The 21,889-nt window shown below is 42.2% G+C and overlaps 1 protein-coding gene across 6 annotated transcripts in view; it reads right to left on the bottom strand.

Moving 5' to 3' along the window:
* ELAVL3 (ELAV like RNA binding protein 3) overlaps positions 1-21,889 on the bottom strand; it is a 101,494-nt gene that overhangs the window by 35,289 nt on the left and 44,316 nt on the right. For 4 of the 6 annotated variants that reach the window (XM_069767198.1, XM_069767196.1, XM_069767195.1 and 1 more), the window contains exons 2-3: positions 20,427-20,634; positions 9,462-9,565 (exon numbers count right to left, since the gene is read on the bottom strand). In XM_069767198.1, the coding sequence (XP_069623299.1) occupies positions 9,462-9,565; positions 20,427-20,634 (312 nt within the window). The remainder of the gene's footprint in view (positions 1-9,461; positions 9,566-20,426; positions 20,635-21,889) is intronic. The other 2 variants (XM_069767197.1, XM_069767199.1) reach the window with 1 other exon arrangement.

Below are 21,889 nucleotides of genomic sequence, written 5' to 3'. Positions count from 1 at the left end.
AACCGGAGGATTCTCCGGTGGGCCCAGGCACTGACACCAGCTGGTATACTGACCAGCAGCTGCCTAGGGCCCCCACTGCTCCAGGGGCCCCCAGCCAGTGGCTATGGGGCCCCTGAGTCAAGGGGGCCCGCCCTGTGCCAGTAGCAGCAGCTGGAGACAGGATCCAGTCCTCGCTGCTAAAGCAAAATGAATACGCTTCCCCATGCCCCTATGGGCGTTGAGAGGTGTGAATACCATTTCTCTTTAATAGCAGGCAGTATTAGCTGCAGGCTGCAGCTAACACTGCCCGCATGTAAAGCTCCACCACCACACCACACAAAGCACCGCACACATACACACACACACGCAGGCACACAGACTGACACAGAGCAGCTCACATCCCGGCGTCCTGCTTCCTGTCTGAGACAGCCCAGCTGGATGACGTCATCAACCAGCGTGCTGTCTCAGACAGAAAGCTTCCAGCGAGGAAGATGCTGTTGGGATGAGCTGCTGCTGCGGGGAGGTGATCTGTGCTGTGTGCCTGTGTGTGTGAGTGTGTGTGTGTGTGCCTGTGATGAGGAGAGGTGTGTGTGCCTGCGTGTGTGTGTGTGGTGGTGAAGGACAATGATATTGGTGGGAGGAGACAATGATGGAGGTGATGGGCAATGATGGTGGTGGGGGAGACAATGATGGAGGTGATGGGCAATGATGGTGGTGGGGGAGACAATGATGGAGGTGATGGGCAATGATGGTGGTGGGAGGAGACAATGATGGAGGTGATGGGCAATGATGGTGGTGATGGGGAGGCAATGATGGAGGTGAGGGGAGGCAATGATGCAAGTGAAGGGCAATGATGGTGGGGGAGACAATGATGGAGGTGATGGGCAATGATGGTGAGAAAGGGAATGATGAAGGTGATGGGCAATGATGGTGGGGAGGCAGTGATGAGGGTGATGAACATGGATGGTGGTGGGGAGGCAGTGATGGAGGTGATGAGCAATGATGGAGGTGATAGGCAATGATGGTGAGGAGTCAATGATGGAGGTGATGTGCAATGATGGTGGTGGGGGAGGCAATGATGGAGGTGATGGGCAATGGTGGTGATGGGAGGAAATGATGGAGGTGATGAAATGGGCAATGATGGTGGTGGGGGGAGGCAATGATGGAGGTGATGGGAGGCAATGATGAAGGTAATGAAATGGAAAATGATGGTGGGGAGGAGGCAATGTTGCAGGTGGTGGATTGGGCAGTGAGAGGTGGTTGGGGAGAATGATAGGGGTGGAGGGGGAGAAGAGAATGATGGAGGTGGTGATGAGGACAATGATGGGGGTGGAGAGGAGCTGCATTATTCTTTATGAGGGGGCTACATTATTTTCTGTGGGGGGACTGCATTATTCTCAGGGGACTACATTATATTATGGGGGCTACAATATACTCTATGGGGGGCTGCATTATATTCTGTGGTGGGGCTGCATTCTCTCAGGGACTGTATTATATTCTGTGGTGGGCTGCATTATACCCTATGAGGGTGCTACATTATATTCTATGGTGGGGACTGCGTTATACCTAAGGGGTTGCATTATATTTTGTGGGGTGCTGCACTATATTCTAAGAGAGGGGACTGCATTATATTTTATGAGGGGGCTATCCCAACCCTTGCTACATAATTAAGACGTGAACTACCTTATATTATACCCTGATATTAGCGCTTTTTACTGCACAGTTGGTGGTCTTGTATCTATTTCTATGTAGCTACATAGTGGGCCCCAAGAATGATTTTCTCTGGTGGGCCCAAGGTGCTCCAGTCCGACGCTGGCTCCCACATCCCAGAGCTCGTCCTGTATGAGGTTTAATTATCAGGTCATTCCGGGTGCTCCTAACCACCAGGTCATAACAGTGTAACTCATGATCAGTAATGTAATGTATGTACACAGTGACTGCACCAGCAGAATAGTGAGTGCAGCTCTGGAGTATAATACAGGGTGTAACTCATGATCAGTAATGTAATGTATGTACACAGTGACTGCACCAGCAGAATAATGAGTGCAGCTCTGGGGTATAATACAGGGTGTAACTCATGATCAGTAATGTAATGTATGTACACGGTGACTGCACCAGCAGAATAGTGAGTGCAGCTCTGGAGTATAATACAGGGTGTAACTCATGATCAGTAATGTATGAACACAGTGACTGCACCAGCAGAATAATGAGTGCAGCTCTGGGGTATAATGCAGGATGTAACTCAGGATCAGTAATGTAATGTATGTACACAGTGACTGCACCAGCAGAATAGTGAGTGCAGCTCTGGAGTATAATACAGGGTGTAACTCATGATCAGTAATGTAATGTATGTACACAGTGACTGCACCAGCAGAATAATGAGTGCAGCTCTGGGGTATAATACAGGATGTAGCTCAGGATCAGTAATGTAATGTATGTACACAGTGACTGCACCAGCAGAATAGTGAGTGCAGCTCTGGGGTTTAATAGAGGAGGTAACTCAGGATCAGTAATGTAATGTCTGTACACAGTGACTGCACCAGCAGAATAGTGAGTGCAGCTCTGGAGTATAATACAGGATGTAACTCAGGATCAGTAACGTAATGTATGTACATAGTGACTGCACCAGCAGAATAGTGAGTGCAGCTCTGGGGTATAATACAGGATGTAACTCAGGATCAGTTATGTAATGTATGTACACAGTGACTGCACCAGCAGAATAATGAGTGCAGCTCTGGGGTATAATACAGGATATAACTCAGGATCAGTGATGTAATGTATGTACACAGTGACTGCACCAGCAGAATAGTGAGTGCAGCTCTGGGGTATAATACAGGATGTAACTCAGGATCAGTAATGTAATGTATGTACACAGTGACTGCACCAGCAGAATAGTGAGTGCAGCTCTGGAGCATAATACAGGATGTAACTCAGGATCAGTAATGTAATGTATGTACACAGTGACTGCACCAGCAGAATAGTGAGTGCAGCTCTGGAGTATAATACTGGTTGTAGCTCAGGATCAGTGCAGGATAAGTCATATAATGTATGTACACAGTGACTGCACCAGTGGAATAGTGAGTGCAGCTCTGGAGCATAAAATTGGATGTAATGTGTTCTCAGTCAGGACTGAAAAGATGGACTGTTCTAGCTGTGGGCTTCTTGGGTCTGCATTACTTTTAACAGTCTTCAAGTGTTAGTGTAACCAAGTAGTGGGCTCTGGTCTCCCTAATCACCACAGTCTCTGGCAGTCTGCACACTGCTCCAGGCAGTCGGCCTTCCAGAGGTCATGCAGGGAATGTCCAGTGGTGCCATGACAATATTAATTATTATCACTGCCTGTGTTGGACTTTAGAGGAAGAGGGCAGCAGAGAATGGGATGTGGTGTGTATCAGTGTATATTATTATATATATTTTTTATTTGTACAGCACTTAAGGACATAGCTAATAGAAAGTTGAATAAAATGATGCCATGATAACTGTGATCCGACATCTTATTACAGAGAAAGCCACATTTTTCTGAATATGTAAATGAGCTGTTAAGATCTCTGGGTCGGACATAGATCTCCTGAGAATCTGCCTCCAGAGCTTATTGTAAATGAAAGAAGGCATCACCAGTATGAGACATGTAATGACTGACAGTCTGCTCTCCTGCTCTAAGTGTCTCACACTAACACCTACTTTCGTGTGTAGTAAGCTCTGGAGGCAGATTCTCGAGGAGGTCTATGTCCAGCCCAAAGTATATTGACGCACAGAGAGGAGCACTATTGCTATATGGAGGCCAGAGAGGCACTATTGCTATATGGAGGCCAGAGAGGGGCACTATTGCTATATGGAGGCACAGAGAGGGGCACTATTGCTATATGGAGGCCAGAGAGGGGCACTATTGCTATATGGAGGCCAGAGAGGGGCACTATTGCTATATGGAGGCACAGACAGGGCACTATTGCTATATGGAGGCCAGAGAGAGGCACTATTGCTATATGGAGGCCAGAGAGGGGCACTATTACTATATGGAGGCCAGAGAGGGGCACTATTGCTATATGGAGGCACAGAGAGGGCACTATTGCTATATGGAGGCCAGAGAGAGGCACTATTGCTATATGGAGGCCAGAGAGGGGCACTATTGCTATATGGAGGCACAGAGAGGGGCACTATTGCTATATGGAGGCACAGAGAGGGGCACTATTGCTATATGGAGGCACAGAGAGGGGCACTATTGCTATATGGAGGCCAGAGAGGAGCACTATTGCTATATGGAGGCCAGAGAGGGGCACTATTGCTATATGGAGGCCAGAGAGGGGCACTATTGCTATATGGAGGCCAGAGAGGGGCACTATTACTATATGGAGGCATAGAGAGGGCACTATTGCTATATGGAGGCCAGAGAGAAGCACTATTACTGTATGGAGGCCAGAGAGGGGCACTATTGCTATATGGAGGCACAGAGAGGGGCACTATTGCTATATGGAGGCACAGAGAGGGGCACTATTGCTATATGGAATCCAGAGAGGGGCACTATTGTTATATGGAGGCCAGAGAGGAGCACTATTGCTATATGGAGGCCAGAGAGGGGCACTATTGCTATATGGAGGCCAGAGAGGGGCACTATTGCTATATGGAGGCCAGAGAGGGGCACTATTACTATAAGGAGGCATAGAGAGGGCACTATTGCTATATGGAGGCCAGAGAGAATCACTATTGCTATATGGAGGCCAGAGAGGGGCACTATTACTATATGGAGGCCAGAGAGAGGCACTATTGCTATATGGAGGCACAGAGAGGGGCACTATTGTTATATGGAGGCCAGAGAGGGGCACTATTGCTATATGGAGGCCAGAGAGGGGCACTATTGCTATATGGAGGCCAGAGAGAGGCACTATTGCTATATGGAGGCCAGAGAGGGGCACTATTGCTATATGGAGGCACAGAGAGGGGCACTATTGCTATATGGAGGCCAGAGAGGGGCACTATTGCTATATGGAGGCCAGAGAGGGGCACTATTGCTATATGGAGGCACAGACAGGGCACTATTGCTATATGGAGGCCAGAGAGAGGCACTATTGCTATATGGAGGCCAGAGAGGGGCACTATTACTATATGGAGGCCAGAGAGGGGCACTATTGCTATATGGAGGCACAGAGAGGGCACTATTGCTATATGGAGGCCAGAGAGAGGCACTATTGCTATATGGAGGCCAGAGAGGGGCACTATTGCTATATGGAGGCACAGAGAGGGGCACTATTGCTATATGGAGGCACAGAGAGGGGCACTATTGCTATATGGAGGCACAGAGAGGGGCACTATTGCTATATGGAGGCCAGAGAGGAGCACTATTGCTATATGGAGGCCAGAGAGGGGCACTATTGCTATATGGAGGCCAGAGAGGGGCACTATTGCTATATGGAGGCCAGAGAGGGGCACTATTACTATATGGAGGCATAGAGAGGGCACTATTGCTATATGGAGGCCAGAGAGAAGCACTATTACTGTATGGAGGCCAGAGAGGGGCACTATTGCTATATGGAGGCACAGAGAGGGGCACTATTGCTATATGGAGGCACAGAGAGGGGCACTATTGCTATATGGAATCCAGAGAGGGGCACTATTGTTATATGGAGGCCAGAGAGGAGCACTATTGCTATATGGAGGCCAGAGAGGGGCACTATTGCTATATGGAGGCCAGAGAGGGGCACTATTGCTATATGGAGGCCAGAGAGGGGCACTATTACTATATGGAGGCATAGAGAGGGCACTATTGCTATATGGAGGCCAGAGAGAATCACTATTGCTATATGGAGGCCAGAGAGGGGCACTATTACTATATGGAGGCCAGAGAGAGGCACTATTGCTATATGGAGGCACAGAGAGGGGCACTATTGTTATATGGAGGCCAGAGAGGGGCACTATTGCTATATGGAGGCCAGAAAGGGGCACTATTGCTATATGAAGGCACAGAGAGGGGCACTATTGCTATATGGAGACCAGAGAGGGGCACTATTGCTATATGGAGGCACAGAGAAGGGCACTATTGCTATATGGAGGCCAGAGAGGGGCACTATTGCTATATGGAGTCCAGAGAGGGGCACTATTGCTTTATGAAGGCACAGAGAGGGGCACTTTTGCTATATGGAGGCACAGAGAGGGGCACTATTGCTATAGTGAACATCCCCTATGATTCACTGTGCCACCTGTATATTCTACACATACTGTATACGGCTCACAGAGCAGCAGCACAAAAGAGATAAGTAGCGAATGCTTAATTCTTCTGCAGCGCCACCACAGGACAAATGAAGTATTACACAGTTCTCACTGAAATGATTGGTCTGTGTGTGTAATATATGGATGTGCCGGGTCCTCCAGGGTGAGGGACGTGCATTGTTGCCACACTTTGCTGAATGATGGGGGGTGTAGTAATCTCCTCTATTAAATATCTCTTAATTCATAGTAATATAATGTCACAATGCTCTGCTGGGAGTTGTAGTCTTGTTGTTGGGCTGATTTCCATTTCTATTAGATGTAGAGGCCGCGCATTGTCTCGTCCCAGGGCACGATGGCTGCGTGCTACGTGTCACTTTCATTAGGTCGGAGTGGAGATGACAGCCATTAAACGTGGCGCTGTGTTCGGTCACGGAGCCGCCGCTGTGCGCCTGACCCCGCCATTATTATCCTTGATGAAGTCACTTTTCGGCTACACAGGACTTATCCTGTAACTTTTCCTGTGAGGAGCTGATTTGGGCTTTAATCACAGCAGCTGGCTTCCTGCGCCAATCTCTGCTGCCCCCATCACTTAATCTCCAGGGGAAGTACCCCGTAATTAGCCGGAGAGGGGACAGATGGCGGAGGGCCTTTGTCTGGCCTCCTCCCTCCTCGCCCCACTATTCACAGCATCGCTCTCCCCCAGGGCCAAATATTTCAATGACAAAGGGAAGACAAATAAAAGAATTTTCCTCCCTGACCTGCTGCCTCCACCATAAGACCTGACCTTGAGGGAGAAGATGGAGAGATAGGGGGCATCTGTCAGTGCAGCAGGCAAGGTGGGGGGCACATCTGACTCCATTGTGGTAGGGTGGGTTACAGCCATTATTCCCATTCTCTGGATGTACACACCGCTCACGTCACAAGTAGGAAAATATGGATTGCTCATCCCACCGACATGGTGTATCTAAGCCACGTGTGATAATGTGCACCTGGGCAGGTGTATCTCAGCGCATCGTGGGTCATACTCTGCAGCAAAAAGCAAATGAATGGCTGAATGGCATGTTTGCAGCTAAATCTGTGGCAAATGTTTTTTTTGTATTTTGCATCCAATCCTGTCATATGTGATACCTTTTGCTGAGTTGTTATATCTAAGCATATCACGTGTGACATTGTCTGCTGATACACTGTATCTAAGCCTATCGTGTGACATTGTTGGCTGATACACTGTATCTAAGCATGTGTGTGATATTGCCTGCTGATATACTGTATCTAAGCTTATCATGTTACATTGTCTGCTGATACACTGTATCTAAGCCTGTGTGATATTGCCTGCTGATATACTGTACCTATGCCTATCGTGTTACATTGTCTCCTGATACATTGTATCTAAGCTTGTGTGTAATACTGTCTGCTGAAATACCGTATCTAATCGTGTGTGATATTGCCTGTCAAAACACTGTATCTAAGCATATTGTGTGATATTGTCTACCGATACACTGTATCTAAGCCTGTGTGTTATATTGTGGTACCGTCTCACAGTGGCACTTTTGTCGCTACGACGGTACGATTCGTGACGTTCCAGCGATATCCATACGATATCGCTGTGTCTGACACGCAGCAGCGATCAGGTATCCTGCTGAGAATCGTACGTCGTAGCAGATCGTTTGGAACATTCTTTCGTCGCTGGATCTCCCGCTGTCATCGCTAGATCGGTGTGTGTGACACCGATCCAGCGATGCGTTCGCTTGTAACCAGGGTAAACATCGGGTTACTAAGCGCAGGGCCGCGCTTAGTAACCCGATGTTTACCCTGGTTACCATCGTAAATGTAAAAAAAAAAAAAACACTACATACTTACATTCCGGTGTCCGTCAGGTCCCTTGCCGTCTGCTTCCCGCACTCACTGACTGCCGGCCGTAAAGTGAAAGCAGAGCACAGCGCGCTGTGCTGTGCTTTCACTTTACGGCCGGCAGTCAGTCAGTGCGGGAAGCAGACGGCAAGGGACCTGACGGACACCGGAATGTAAGTATGTAGTGTTTTGTTTTTTTTTACGCTGGTAACCAGGGTAAACATCGGGTTACTAAGTGCGGTCCTGCGCTTAGTAACCCGATGTTTACCCTGGTTACCCGGGGACTTCGGCATCGTTGGTTGCTGGAGAGCTGTCTGTGTGACAGCTCCCCAGCGACCACACTACGACTTACCAACGATCACGGCCAGGTCGTATCGCTGGTCGTGATCGTTGGTAAATCGTATAGTGTAACAGTACCCTAAGTCAATTGTGTGATATTTTCTGCTGATACCTGTATCTAAGCTGTATCTAAGCCTGTGTGTGATACTGTCAGCTGAACTAATGTGTCTAAACCTGTGTGATACTGACTGCTGATACACTTGTATCTAATCCTGTGTGTGATACGGTTTGCTGAACGAATGTATCTAAACCTGTGTGATACTATCTGCCGAACTGCTGTATCCAATCCCTTTATATGTGATACTGTCTGCTGAGCAGATTAATCTAAACTTATTCAGTGTGATATTGTCTGCTGAGCTGATGTATCTAAGCCTAGAACGTGATACTATCTGCTACTCCGCTGTGTCTAAGCCTGTAATTTGATACTGTCTGCTAATCTGCTGTATCTAAGCCTTTTACGTTAGAGACTGCCTGCTAAGTTGATGTATCTAATTTTTTCTCGTGATACTGTCTGCTGAACTAATGTATCTAAGCTTTTCAAGTGATACGGTCTGCAGAACTAATGTATCTAAGCCTTACATGTGTGATACTGTCCACCAAGCTGTTGCATATAAACCAATCATGTGCGATACTGTCTACTGAGCCAAAGTATCTATCCTTATCTTGTGTGATACTATGCTTCTGAACTGTTGTATATAAGTCAGTCATGTGTGATACTGACTGCTGAGCCCAAGTATCTAAGCTTATCATGTGTGATACTATTTACTGAGCTGGTGTATCTAAGCCATTCTGCTGTACTGTCCACAGAGCTGGTGAATCTAAACCATTGTGTGATACTGTCCATGGAGCTGGTGTACCTAAGCCGTAGTGTGATACTGTCCATGGAGCTGGTGTACCTAAGCCGTAGTGTGATACTGTCCATGGAGCTGGTGTATCTAAGCTGTAGTGTGATACTGTCCATGGAGCTGTTGTATCTATGCAGTAGTGTGATACTGTCCATGGAACTGGTGTATCTAAGCTGTAGTGTGATACTGTCCATGGAGCTGGTGTATCTATGCAGTAGTGTGATACTGTATGCAGGAGACACTCCTCACCTTGATAGTCTTCGTCTGTAGCTTCAGGCCATTGAGGGTGTTTATGGCTTTATCTGCGTCATTGGGGTCCACGTAGTTTACAAATCCGTATCCCAAGCTCTGACCTGCAGGGAGAAGTTAGATACCTGGTGGTCAATGTTATCTCGTAGACAGCACAGAATGCTCCCAGCTGGAGCTGCACTTTGGGGTCAGAGGTCTCCTGGTGACCACAAAGCCACCACCTGCCCGTACGAAGATCCTGCGTCTAGATACATGTATTTGGGAGACGTATGGAATATATGACGGGGGTGTCTGAGGACGAATCCCATAGATAATGGCATCCTGTCCAGTGCTTCATTTACACAACCGTGCTTTTAAGAAGTTAGGTTTTTTCTAGACTAAATTAGGATTATTTAGTCTAGAAAAAAGACGACTGAGGGGCGATCTAATAACCATGTATAAGTATATAAGGGGACAATACAAATATCTCGCTGAGGATCTGTTTATACCAAGGAAGGTGACGGGCACAAGGGGGCATTCTTTGCGTCTGGAGGAGAGAAGGTTTTTCCACCAACATAGAAGAGGATTCTTTACTGTTAGGGCAGTGAGAATCTGGAATTGCTTGCCTGAGGAGGTGGTGATGGCGAACTCAGTCGAGGGGTTCAAGAGAGGCCTGGATGTCTTCCTGGAGCAGAACAATATTGTATCATACAATTATTAGGTTCTGTAGAAGGACGTAGATCTGGGTATTTATTATGATGGAATATAGGCTGAACTGGATGGACAAATGTCTTTTTTCGGCCTTACTAACTATGTTACTATGTTACTATGTTACCGTCCAGCCCTGACCCTAGGCCAAAGACCTTCGAAATGTCTCCATCTGTCAACCATGTTCTCCATCTGTCAACCATGTTCTTTCCCACAATTTCTCTTCCTGGTCTTCAATATGGCAGTGAAGCTGTTTGGTCGTAGCCGGATTTTTGAGGAAATAATGTTTGTTACCGAGGTCACCAATTATGTCAACAGAGGGGGTTTGGGCCTTAAAAATGGCCACCCCCAGATTCAGGCTCACTGGACAATGGTCAATAAGGGTTATTATTAGAGGAACGTATGAAATACGAAATAAAATGGCAGCCATATATTCCACCACTATGAGGCACATTGAGATCGTCGTGGGTTAGTAGATCGACAGGTGGCTTTAAGGTCAACAATAGGGATCACCCAAAAATCATTGTCTCCCCTAACATCCGCACGTAAGATGGAGATGGGCATAGGCCATAGACATGTTATGCTATTGATATAGGGGAGGATGAGTTAATATTCACCCTTTTTAGATAGTCGGCATAAGAATTTAATCGAGATCCCATTATTCAATCAAAAATGAAGGCAGCCATGTTATCATCAATTATCAAAGCAGAAGTAAACTACCGTCAGATGAATAATAAATCTCAATCATAACACAAATATGCAACTTAAAGGGGGACTCCATAATATTACAAATAAAGTTGATTGAAGCCCGTATTGAAGGATCTCAATCTGTATAATCTATGTCCAGCACTAGAACACATCTTGGCCTCTCCTTACGATGTATATAACGACATACATTTCATAGTGTCGTGTAACCAAACTTTTCTGATAGGAAAACTAGCCTTGTTGTACGTGGCAACCAATTAGAAATCAGCTTACAGTGTTGTGGAAAAATTAAAGCTGCAATGTGATTGGTTGCTAGGGACTACAAGACAGTAACCCATCCTATAGCTACTCAGCATCTGGTTTATGTCATGTAAATCAGCTTTTCTAGGCCCCTGACTTCCAAACTTGCTAGGCAGGAATTTTGATTTGCGACTTAGGATTCTGGAAAAGATAAATAAAAACAATGCTAAAACAATAATGGCGGCCATATTAGTGTTCATCCAAGTTTCTGAGAGACTACTAAGAAGCAGCTGAAAATAATTTTTAAAGAGTAACATTTTCTGCCCAAAGTGAGCTCTCTTATGCTACATAGCAAGCCGATCACTGATCGTTTTGCTCCATTTACACAGCGTAATAATCGGCCCATGTAAAAGAGCCTTTCCTGGCAGTCTGTTATGACTTAAAGGGGACATGTCACCAGGTGAAAAGTGGACAATTTATGCTCTTATTTTATTCCTGTAGCTCCCCTGAGATTTCCAAAGTTTCTTTTCTTCAAAACCATCATACGGTTCTAGACGTATGGGTCTTTTTATCTACATCTAATTTTTGCTGGTCTTTAAAAGAGGTGTGGCTCACAAGAACCTCTGGGGCGTATATTTCGGCTGCTCTGCATAAATAGCAGTAAGCCACACCCCCTTAGTACAGACCATAACCATCAGCACCAAATAAAAAGTCCCCAAATCTATGGAACCGTACAGCAGATTTAAAAAAAAAAATATTCGGAGGATCAGTGGGAATTTTAAAAAAAGCAAAACACAAATCTGGACATTTTTGACTCAGTGACTGGTCCCCCTTAAAGTAATCCATGTATTTTTACAGGGATAAAACAGTCAGTGAATAATTCTTCCACTGATGACCCCTCCATAGGAAATCAATGATGACTGACCTTAGAAAAGCAACCTAATTTAAAAAAAATGTCCTGGGTGTGAGCCCTCCCACTGCCAACAATAAACAACAATAAACAACAACAACAACAACAGCGAATATCTTCCATTAATAAGGACCAATAATGATAAACAGTCATCTACACAACCCCGGACCAAAGATGTGTCCCTGACCAGGAGAACGCTCTGAGTCCAATGCATCGGGTTTAATGAGAGTGGTGGAGGATGACGATGGATGGAAGGATAGATATCAGATGGTTACAGATAGGTAGATATATAAACATTAGTTTTACAAAGTTTTGACACCTGATAAGATAATGAGTTTTGGCACCCTGATAGAAAGAAAGAATTACGGCATGCAAGATCTGATAAATATTTCTATATGTTTGAAATCTTGTTCTATAAGATAGATAGCAAGAGCACAAGAAGAGGATTCAGAGATCCTCCAAAAAATAGAAAAAACAGCAAAACGAGGCAGAGTGGTGTCTGTTCACATGGGGTGCATTTGGATAGCGCTGGGCAGGCCCGCCTTATCTAATAGAAGGGTGTCACTACTAGGCCTGCCTGGATGCTGTGCATCTCCATTGTGTGAACAGTGCCACATACAAGTCTTTTATGTGCAGCATTGTACCAAGCAGCCACCCCCTCCATTAGTTTGGTAGGTTGAGAGTGGCTGCCTCATCGGTTATGCTGCACCTGTGTAGTCTCCATCTTAACCACATGGGTCCACTGCATCCTGATAGTGCATTTGTTTAGAGGCCTAGGCAGGTAAGAAGCTCTGCCTCGTTTTGCTGTTTTTTTTTTATAAGATAGATAGATAACAGATAATAGATAGATGATAGATAATATATAGATAATAGATAGATAATAGATAAATAATAGATACATAATAGATAGATAGGTAACACTGGGGAACAAATTTTTTAGGAGTTAGGTCAGACAACTGTTCTTAACTAATTTTTGGATGCTGAATCCAGAAATGATCTCAGTTTTTCTCTATCACGTCAAGTTTTTGAACTATAGGATTTTTGTCTTCTCAAAAATATGTAAACTACTGTACCTAAAAAGTGTTTTGTTTTTTTTTTAAATAGTACAAATATGAACAAAAAATTAAATATATAAGAAGCAGACATGATCTGAAACAAAGGAAATATGTACATATGTAAATAAAACACTAAGATGGAAAGTTACAAACGTTGAAAACTAACAAAGAAAAAAATCATGAAAGATATATAAATTACAACTAAGCGCCCAATGTAAAGAGAAAAGCTATCACAAATCCTATTTATTCCTACTATGATTATTTTTTTTGTGTAAAGATATTGATAATTATGACGTATTGGGAGCTGCACACACCTCTCACCACACTGTCTCAGTTGTGACTACTCTTACAAGTTGCCACGTAGCTCTACATGAGTCGAATTGTAATCAGATAACAAGTCTTATTACAGATATCAGTGCAATTATGCTTCTCTGGCAGGTAAGTTGTGGAGGAAAAACTTGACGTGCTAGAAAAAAACTGACTACATTTTTGGAATCAGCATGCCAATTTTAGTATAAATCCGCTCAAAAACCTAACTCAACAGAAATTTTTTTTCAAATTGTTCCCCAGTGTAATAGATAATAGATAGATAATTTAGGTAGATAAATAATAGATACATAATAGATAGATACATATATAGATAATAGATAGATAGATAAATAATAGATAAGAGAAAAAAGATATATAGATAATAGATAGATTATAGATTATAGATGATAGATAGATAACAGATAATAGATAGATGATAGATAATATATAGATAATAGATAGATAGATAGATAAATAATAGATACATAATAGATAGATGCATATATAGATAATAGATAGATGATAGATAATAGATACATAATAGATAGATAAATAATAGATAAGAGAAAAATAGATAGATAGATAGATAATAGATAGATGATAGATAGATGATAGATTATAGATAATAGATGATAGATAATAGATAGATAATAGATAGATGGATAATAGATAATATATAGATAATAGATAGATGATAGATAATAGAAAGATAGATAGATGATAGATAGATATGGGATAGATAGATAGATAATAGATAGATAGATAATATGTAGATAATAGGTACATAGATAATAGATAGATAATAGATAGATAATAGATAGATAATCGATAGATAGATAATAGACAGGTAGATAATAGATAATAGATAGATGATAGATAATAGATAGATAATAGATAGATAGATAATAGATAGATAATAGATAGATGATAGATAATAGAAAGATAGATAGATAATAGATAGATAGATAATAGATAGATACATAATAGATAGATAGATAATCGATAGATAGATAATAGACAGATAGATAATAGATAATAGATAGATGATAGATAATAGATACATAGATAATAGATAGATAATAGATAGATAAGTAAAATAGATAGATAATAGATAGATGATAGATAATAGATAGATAATAGATAATAGATAGATGATAGATAATAGGTAGATAGATAGGAGACAAAAAATAGATGCATCACACCAGTTACAGGTGAATAAGATGCTTATTTAATAGCCCCAAGTGGCGATATTTTGGCTCAGAACTGTGAGCCTTTCTCAAGCAACATGCAGCTGACAGTGCCCATCTTTATAGGTGTCTCCATTTACATAGTGCATAAAGTGTACAACAATTAGGAGATATCATAAATAGATTGACACGATATACACTATTTTTAACAATATACAACATTATTGGCATATAATGTGCATACAGTGCAATTAATAGTGCGTGTAATAAGTACAGTACATTGAAACTAGTTTATGTACTGTTCTTATTACATGCACTATGTAAATGGAGACACCTATAAGAGGTGGCACTGTCAGCTGTTTGTTGCTTGTTGAAAGGCTCACAGTTTTGAGCCGAAACATCGCCACTTGGGGCTATTAAATAAGCACCTAATTCCCATGGTCAGTAAACGCTGCGGGTTTGACGCTGTGTATATCCGCGGAGTGCAGCTCGCAGCGTCCATATGTTTACAGCATAGCGGATTGGATTTCAAGAAATCCCATGCCCACTATGCGTCCAGAGATGCCCGCAGAGACTGACATGCGACGCGTCTTTCCAGACCACAGCACGTCTATTTATCTTGCAGAGACGCGAGCCTCCTCAAGATAAATCTCACCCGTACAATGTATAGGATGCGGTGATTCCGCACGGATCAATGAACACATACAAATTCACCTACACTCAAAAGCCGGCAGCGCTTTGGACAGAGAGGACATGTGCTGCGTCCAAAGCACTGCCCATTACTGACTGTGTGCACATACCCTAACTGCTGTGCTGCCTCCATTTTTGTCTCCTACATAGAGGTTTGGTTGTTGCCTTGAAGGCACAGCACCCAGGTATATTGTTGCTTTTCGATTTTTTCTTTTTAGATGATAGATAGATGATAGATACAGTAGATAGATGATAGATAGACTGATATTAGATAGATAATAGATAAATAGATATATAATAGATAGATAAAAGATAGATATCTATAGAGATATAGATAGATTGATAATAGATAGATGATAGATAGATGATAGATAGATGATAGATATAGGATAGACAATAGATAGATTGATATTAGATCGATAATAGATAAATATATAATAGATAGATAATAGATATATAACAGATAGATCATAGAAAGATATTAGATAGATAGACAATAAACAGAAAGATATTAGATATTTGTGAAAAAAATGGAACAGCAGACTATATAAATAGTGGGCGCAAAGGACTCCCAAGCAAATTATCTGTAATTTGCCAAAAATATAGAAGCAAAATATGGGCTAAATAAAGTCCACGTTATTTTTGGGAAAATATTGGAGTGCTGCCTGCTTTTTTGCTTCTAGATATAAGATGCAGAGATTAATAGATAGATATTAGACAGATAGTAAATAGATAGGTAATAGATAGATGATATAGAGATAATAGATAGATAGTATATACATAGATAATAGATAGATTGATGGATAGATAGATAAGATAGCAAAGCGTTTTCAAGTTGTCCTTTCCTCAGTTTGAAATGTAATTAAGAAATTGCAGTTACCAGGAACAGAGGAGGTCAAGATAAGGTCTGGATGACCAAACAAAATTTAAGTGAGAGCTTTTTGTAGGATTACTAGAGAGGCAAATCAGAACTCCCGGTTAACTGCAAAAGACCTTCAGAAAGATTTAGCAGACTCTGGAGCTGTGGTACATTTTGCTGTTCAGAGACACCTCCACAAATATGGCCTTAATTTAAGAGTCATCAGAAGAAAACCTCTCCTGTGTCATAAAATTCAGCATCAGAAGTGTGCAGAAGAACATGTAAACAATCCTGATGCATTTTGGAAACAAGTTCTGTGGACTGATGAGGTTAAAATAAAATTCTTTGGCCATAATGATCAAAGGTATGTGTGGAGAAAAGAGGGCACAGAATTTCAGGAAAAGAACATCTCGCCAACCATTAAGCATTGGGGGGTGCATCAATCATGTTTTGGGGTTTTGTTGCAGCCAATGGCACCCAGAACATTTCACAGGTAGAGGGAAGAATGAATTCAATGAAATTTCAACAAATTAGTGATGCAAAAAAAACACCATCTGTAAAAAAGCTGAAGTTGAAAAGAGGAAGAGGACGGCTTCTACAAATAGATAATGACCCTAAACACATGTCACAATCCACAACAGACGACCTCAAAAGGCGCAAGCTGAAGGTTTTACAATGGCCCTCACAGTCCCCTGATCTGAACATCATTGAATATCTGTGGCTAGACCTCAAAATAGCAGAGGATGGAAGATGGCCCAGGAATCTCGAAGAACTGGGAGAATTTTCCAAGGAAGAATGGAGGAAAATCCCTCAAAAAAGAACTGAAAGACTCTTGTCTGACTACAAAATGTGTTTACAAGCTGATACTTTCAAAGAGGGGGTTAGTACTAGATACTAACCATGCAAGGTGCCCAAACATTACACTGGCCAATTATCCTTTTTGTAATTTTTAGAATGAAAAAGATGAATATGTATATATATTTGTTGCCTAAAATACAAAGCAAATCTGTCATCTATAACTTTCGTCCTTTTAGAGATCACTTCATCTTGCTTAATTGTTGACAAGAACAGGGGTGCACAAACTTTTACACAACACTGTAGATAGATGATCAATAAATAGATGATAGATATATAGATAGATGATTGATAGATAGATAGATAATAGATAAATAGATGATAGATAGATGATAGATAAATAATAGATAGATATATACATAGATGATAGATAATAGATAGATAGATAGATAGATAGATAGATGATAGATAGATAGATAGATAGATAGATAGATAATAAATAGATAGGTAGATGATAGATAGATAGATAGATAATAGATAAATAGATGATAGATAGATGATAGATAAATAATAGATAGATATATACATAGATGATAGATAATAGATAGATAGATAGATAGATAGATAGATAGATAGATAGATAGATAGATAGATAGATGATAGATAGATAGATAGATAGATAATAGATAGGTAGATGATAGATAGATAGATAGATAATAAATAAATAGATAATAGATAGATGATAGATAATAGATAGATAATAGATAGATAGATGATAGATAAATAATAGATAGATAGATAGATAAAAGATAGATAATTATTTTTTTTATTATTTATATAGCACCATTAATTCCATGGTGCTGTACATGAGACGGAGTTACATCAAAATACAAATATAACTTACAGTAAACAAAACTAACAATGACAGACTGGTACAGAGGGGTGAGGACCCTGCCCTTGTGGGCTTACATTCTACAGGATGGTGGGGAAGGAGACAGGAGGTCGCGGGTTGCAGGAGATCCGGTGGTGTTGAGTTGGCCGTGTGGTCATTACAGGTTGTAAGCTTCTTTGAAGAGGTTCGGTTTTCAGGTTCCATCTGAAGGATCCAAATGTGGTGGATAACCGGGTGTGTTGGGGCACAGAATTCCAGAGGATGGGGGATATTCGGGAAAAGTCTTGGAGGCGATTGGGTGAGGAGCGAATAAGTGTGGAGGAGAGGAGGAGGTCTTGGGAGGACCGGAGATTACGTGAGGGAAGATATTGGGAGATTAGTTTGGAAATATATGGAGGAGAAAGGTTATGGATGGCTTTGTAGGTCAGTGTTAGTAGTTTAAACTGGATACGCTGAGGGAATGGGAGCCAGTGAAGAGATTTTCAAAGAGGGGAAGCGGAGGAGTAACGACGATAGAGATGAATTAGTCGGGCAGCAGGGTTAAGGACTAGTGATGAGCGAATATACTCGTTGCTCTGGTTTTCCTGAGCACGCTCGGGTGATCTCCGAGAATTTGTTAGTGTTTGGAGATCTAGCTTCCATCGCCTCAGCTGAATGATTTACAGCTATTAGCCAGGCTGAGTACATGTGGGGGTTGCCTGGTTGCTACGGAATCCCCATATGTAATCAAGCTGGCTAGTAGCTGTAAATCATTCAGCTGAGGCGATGAAAACTAGATCTCCGAACATTAACAAATACTCTGAGATCACCCGAGCGTGCTCAGGAAAACCCGAGCAACGAGTATATTCGCTCATCACTATTAAGGACGGACTGGAGGGGTGCGAGAGTGTTAGAAGGTAGGCCACAGAGGAGGATGTTGCAGTAGTCGAGGTGGGAGATGATGAGGGCATGCACAAGCATTTTGGTAGAGTGAGGGTTGAGGAAAGGACGGATTCTGGAGATATTTTTGAGCTGGAGGCGACAGGAGGTGGCGAGAGCTTGGATGTGCAGTTTGAAGGACAGGGCCAAGTCAAGGGTTACTCCGAGGCAGCGGATTTTGGGGACAGGGGAAAATGTGATTTCATTTATTTTGATAGATAGATCAAGTAGGGAAGATGTGCGAGATGGAGGAAGATAATTCGTTCAGATTTGTCCACATTGAGCTTGAGGAAGCAAGAGGAGAAGAAGGAGGGTATGGCCGATAGACAGTCTGGGATTTTGGAGAGCAGAGAGGTGACATCTGGGCCAGAGAGGTAGATCTGTGTGTCATCGGCATATAGATGGTACTGGAAGCCATAGGACTTTATGAGTTGTCCCAGGCCAAGTGTATAGACTGAGAAGAGTAAGGGCCCTAGGACAGAGCCTTGAGGGACCCCAACAGAGAGGGGGCGAGATGAAGAGGTAGTATGGGAGTAGGAAACGCTAGATAGATAATGCATAGATAGATAATAGATAGATAGATAGATAGATAATAGATAGATAACACAATTTAACACAATTTTTGCTCCTGGCTTCCAAGTGTAATATTTCAATTGCTTATGTTTAAAGTCAATGGAAAACGACTTCATTCAGCACAAACTTTGATTTTATGAGCACAGGGCAGAAAAATGTCTTATATATTGTGTCAAATAAAGGAAATTACACTATAACAAATTTTTATTAACTTTTTGTTCCTGGGTCTAAAGTGTGTTTTTCTAACCCGTTATGCCTAAAACAAATAGAAAATAGTTGTTCCACAAAAACTTTGCTTCTGTGATCAGGACAATGAAATTTTGAAATTTGTCTGTTTTCGGGAAAATTCTCCAATCATGTTCAATACTGAGTAGTCTTCATTGTCCTGATCACAGAAGCAAAGTTTTTGTGGAACAACTTTTTTCTATTTGTTTTAGGCATAACGGGTTAGGAAAACACACTTTGGACCCAGGAACAAAAAATTAATAAAAATTTGTTATAGTGTAATAGATAGATAATACATAGATAGATTGATAGATAATATATAGACAGATAATAAATATATAGATAATAGATAAATAGATAATAAATAGATAATAGATAGATCATATATAGATAATAGATAGATAGTAGACAGATAATAGATAGATAATAAATAAATAAATAGATAGTTTGATAGATAATATATAGACAGAAAATAGATAGATAAATACTGTAATTAGATGATAGATAGGAGATAGATAGATAATAGATATATAATAGATAATAAATAGATAATAAATAGATAATAGATAGATCATATATAGATAATAGATAGATAGATAGTAGACAGATAATAGATAGATAATAGATAAATAGATAGGTTGATAGATAATATATAGACAGATAATATATAGATAGATACTGTAATTAGATGATAGTTAGGAGATAGATAGATAATAGATAGATTATTAGAAAAAGTAGGCCGCACGCAAAAAATGAGGACTTTTTATTAGTCCATGTGGTGACGTTTCGATCCCATTCTCTGTGATGAGACCGACATGTTGCCATACGGCACATCTGCATGTATCCCATCCTGCCCACAATGATAATGGCCAGACCGTGCCCAATGGTGCCACCTATTAACCCTTTATATGGCCTCATACCTGTGATTTTATCTCTGACCAGCTTGCAGGACTCAATATCTCCGATGCTTCCGAAAAGGCTCTTGAACTCTTCTTGCGTCATGTTCTGAGGGAGATAGTTGACGATCAAGTTGGTTTTACTGTCGTCCGCCGCTCCGTTTGTGCCGTTGAGAATGCCCACACTGCCGGGACCATTGCTGGCCTGCGTCTCCATGGTGCTTATTATCTGCTGGAGGGAAGAGAAGAAGAGGAGAGAGCAGCACGTCAGCGTCCATCTTTATGTCACGGCCTCATGAGTCACATCATAGCCTCATCTTATGAGGTCATCTGTAATAGCCGCCCTCCCTGGAACACATGGCATGTGATTATGTCACCATATGCCGGAAATCTCATGAGGTCATCGGGAATATGAGGCTGACCAGTTGTGATGATTTCACAGCATGAGGTCAGGCAAAGTCTCCAACAGGGCCTCCAAATATCAGGGGTCTTTAAGAATATGGGCCTAAGAGACCTTCTGGTCCCCCTGATGCCCTGTTCAACTACAACCCTTGAACCGACTATAGTTAGACTCCTGGATCAGGATTTACAGAACTGCCACAGAACTTCTTAGTCTACACACATACGCTGCTGCAGAACCTCATCTTAATCCTCACTATGGCTCCTCACTAAGAGGTTCTGCAGCAGCTGGACTGAACATGACACTCTAAAGTCCTGGGCCCCGGTGTGGTGTTTAAATGCTGAGGAACATGTGTTCTGTAGTGATAGGATGTCATCTAAACTCGCTTCTACACCGGCCGCCATCCAGGATAGGAAGGGACATCTGTGTACATGTCAATGTATGGAAGGGCTCGATGGGCATCTGTCTGCCACGAGCCTCCCGCCATAATTAGCCTGGCAGCCGCGAATAAGCAGGACATCTTTAACGAGATTTCAGCAGCATTATGCCTGTAAAGACCCTGCTCATCCTCCAGGCCGAGGATTAAGGGAAAGGGAGCAGGGGAGATAAAGCTTTAAACTCATTACTGGCCAAGCCCTATGGCGGTGAATGGGTTACGGACAAGGCCCCCTTCTTCCCCCACCTTCCCTGAATAAAACCCCTTCAAGCGAATCTTTATCCTAGAACGAAATGCTGACAGTTCTTTTAACTGGGTACCAAGTCATTGCCAGTGACCCAGATATGGGAACGCTGGCATCAAAGCCGTTCATGCTTCTTCTATATATAGCAAGAACTAAAAAAATAATAATGAATAAAGCCATCACAACATAATAATATGAATATCCAATATTATTATTAACCGAGCCTCCCCGTTCAAAATAGAGATGCCGAAGTACATTGCCAATTGCCAAGGTTCAGGTAATGGTGAATGGTAAGAGGGGGGAGGTACCAGTTATATTTGTGTCCTGGTCCGTAATGGGGGCCGAAAGATCCCCTGTCACGTAAGAAGACACCAATACTGTAAGTGTTCCGTGCAGGTGGAAGCTTC

Source organism: Ranitomeya imitator, chromosome 4 (genome assembly GCF_032444005.1).
Source record: "Ranitomeya imitator isolate aRanImi1 chromosome 4, aRanImi1.pri, whole genome shotgun sequence".
NCBI classification, from domain to species: Eukaryota; Metazoa; Chordata; class Amphibia; order Anura; family Dendrobatidae; genus Ranitomeya; species Ranitomeya imitator.
Note: the sequence above shows the minus strand (reverse complement) of the source record. Positions and strands in the feature narration are given on the sequence as shown.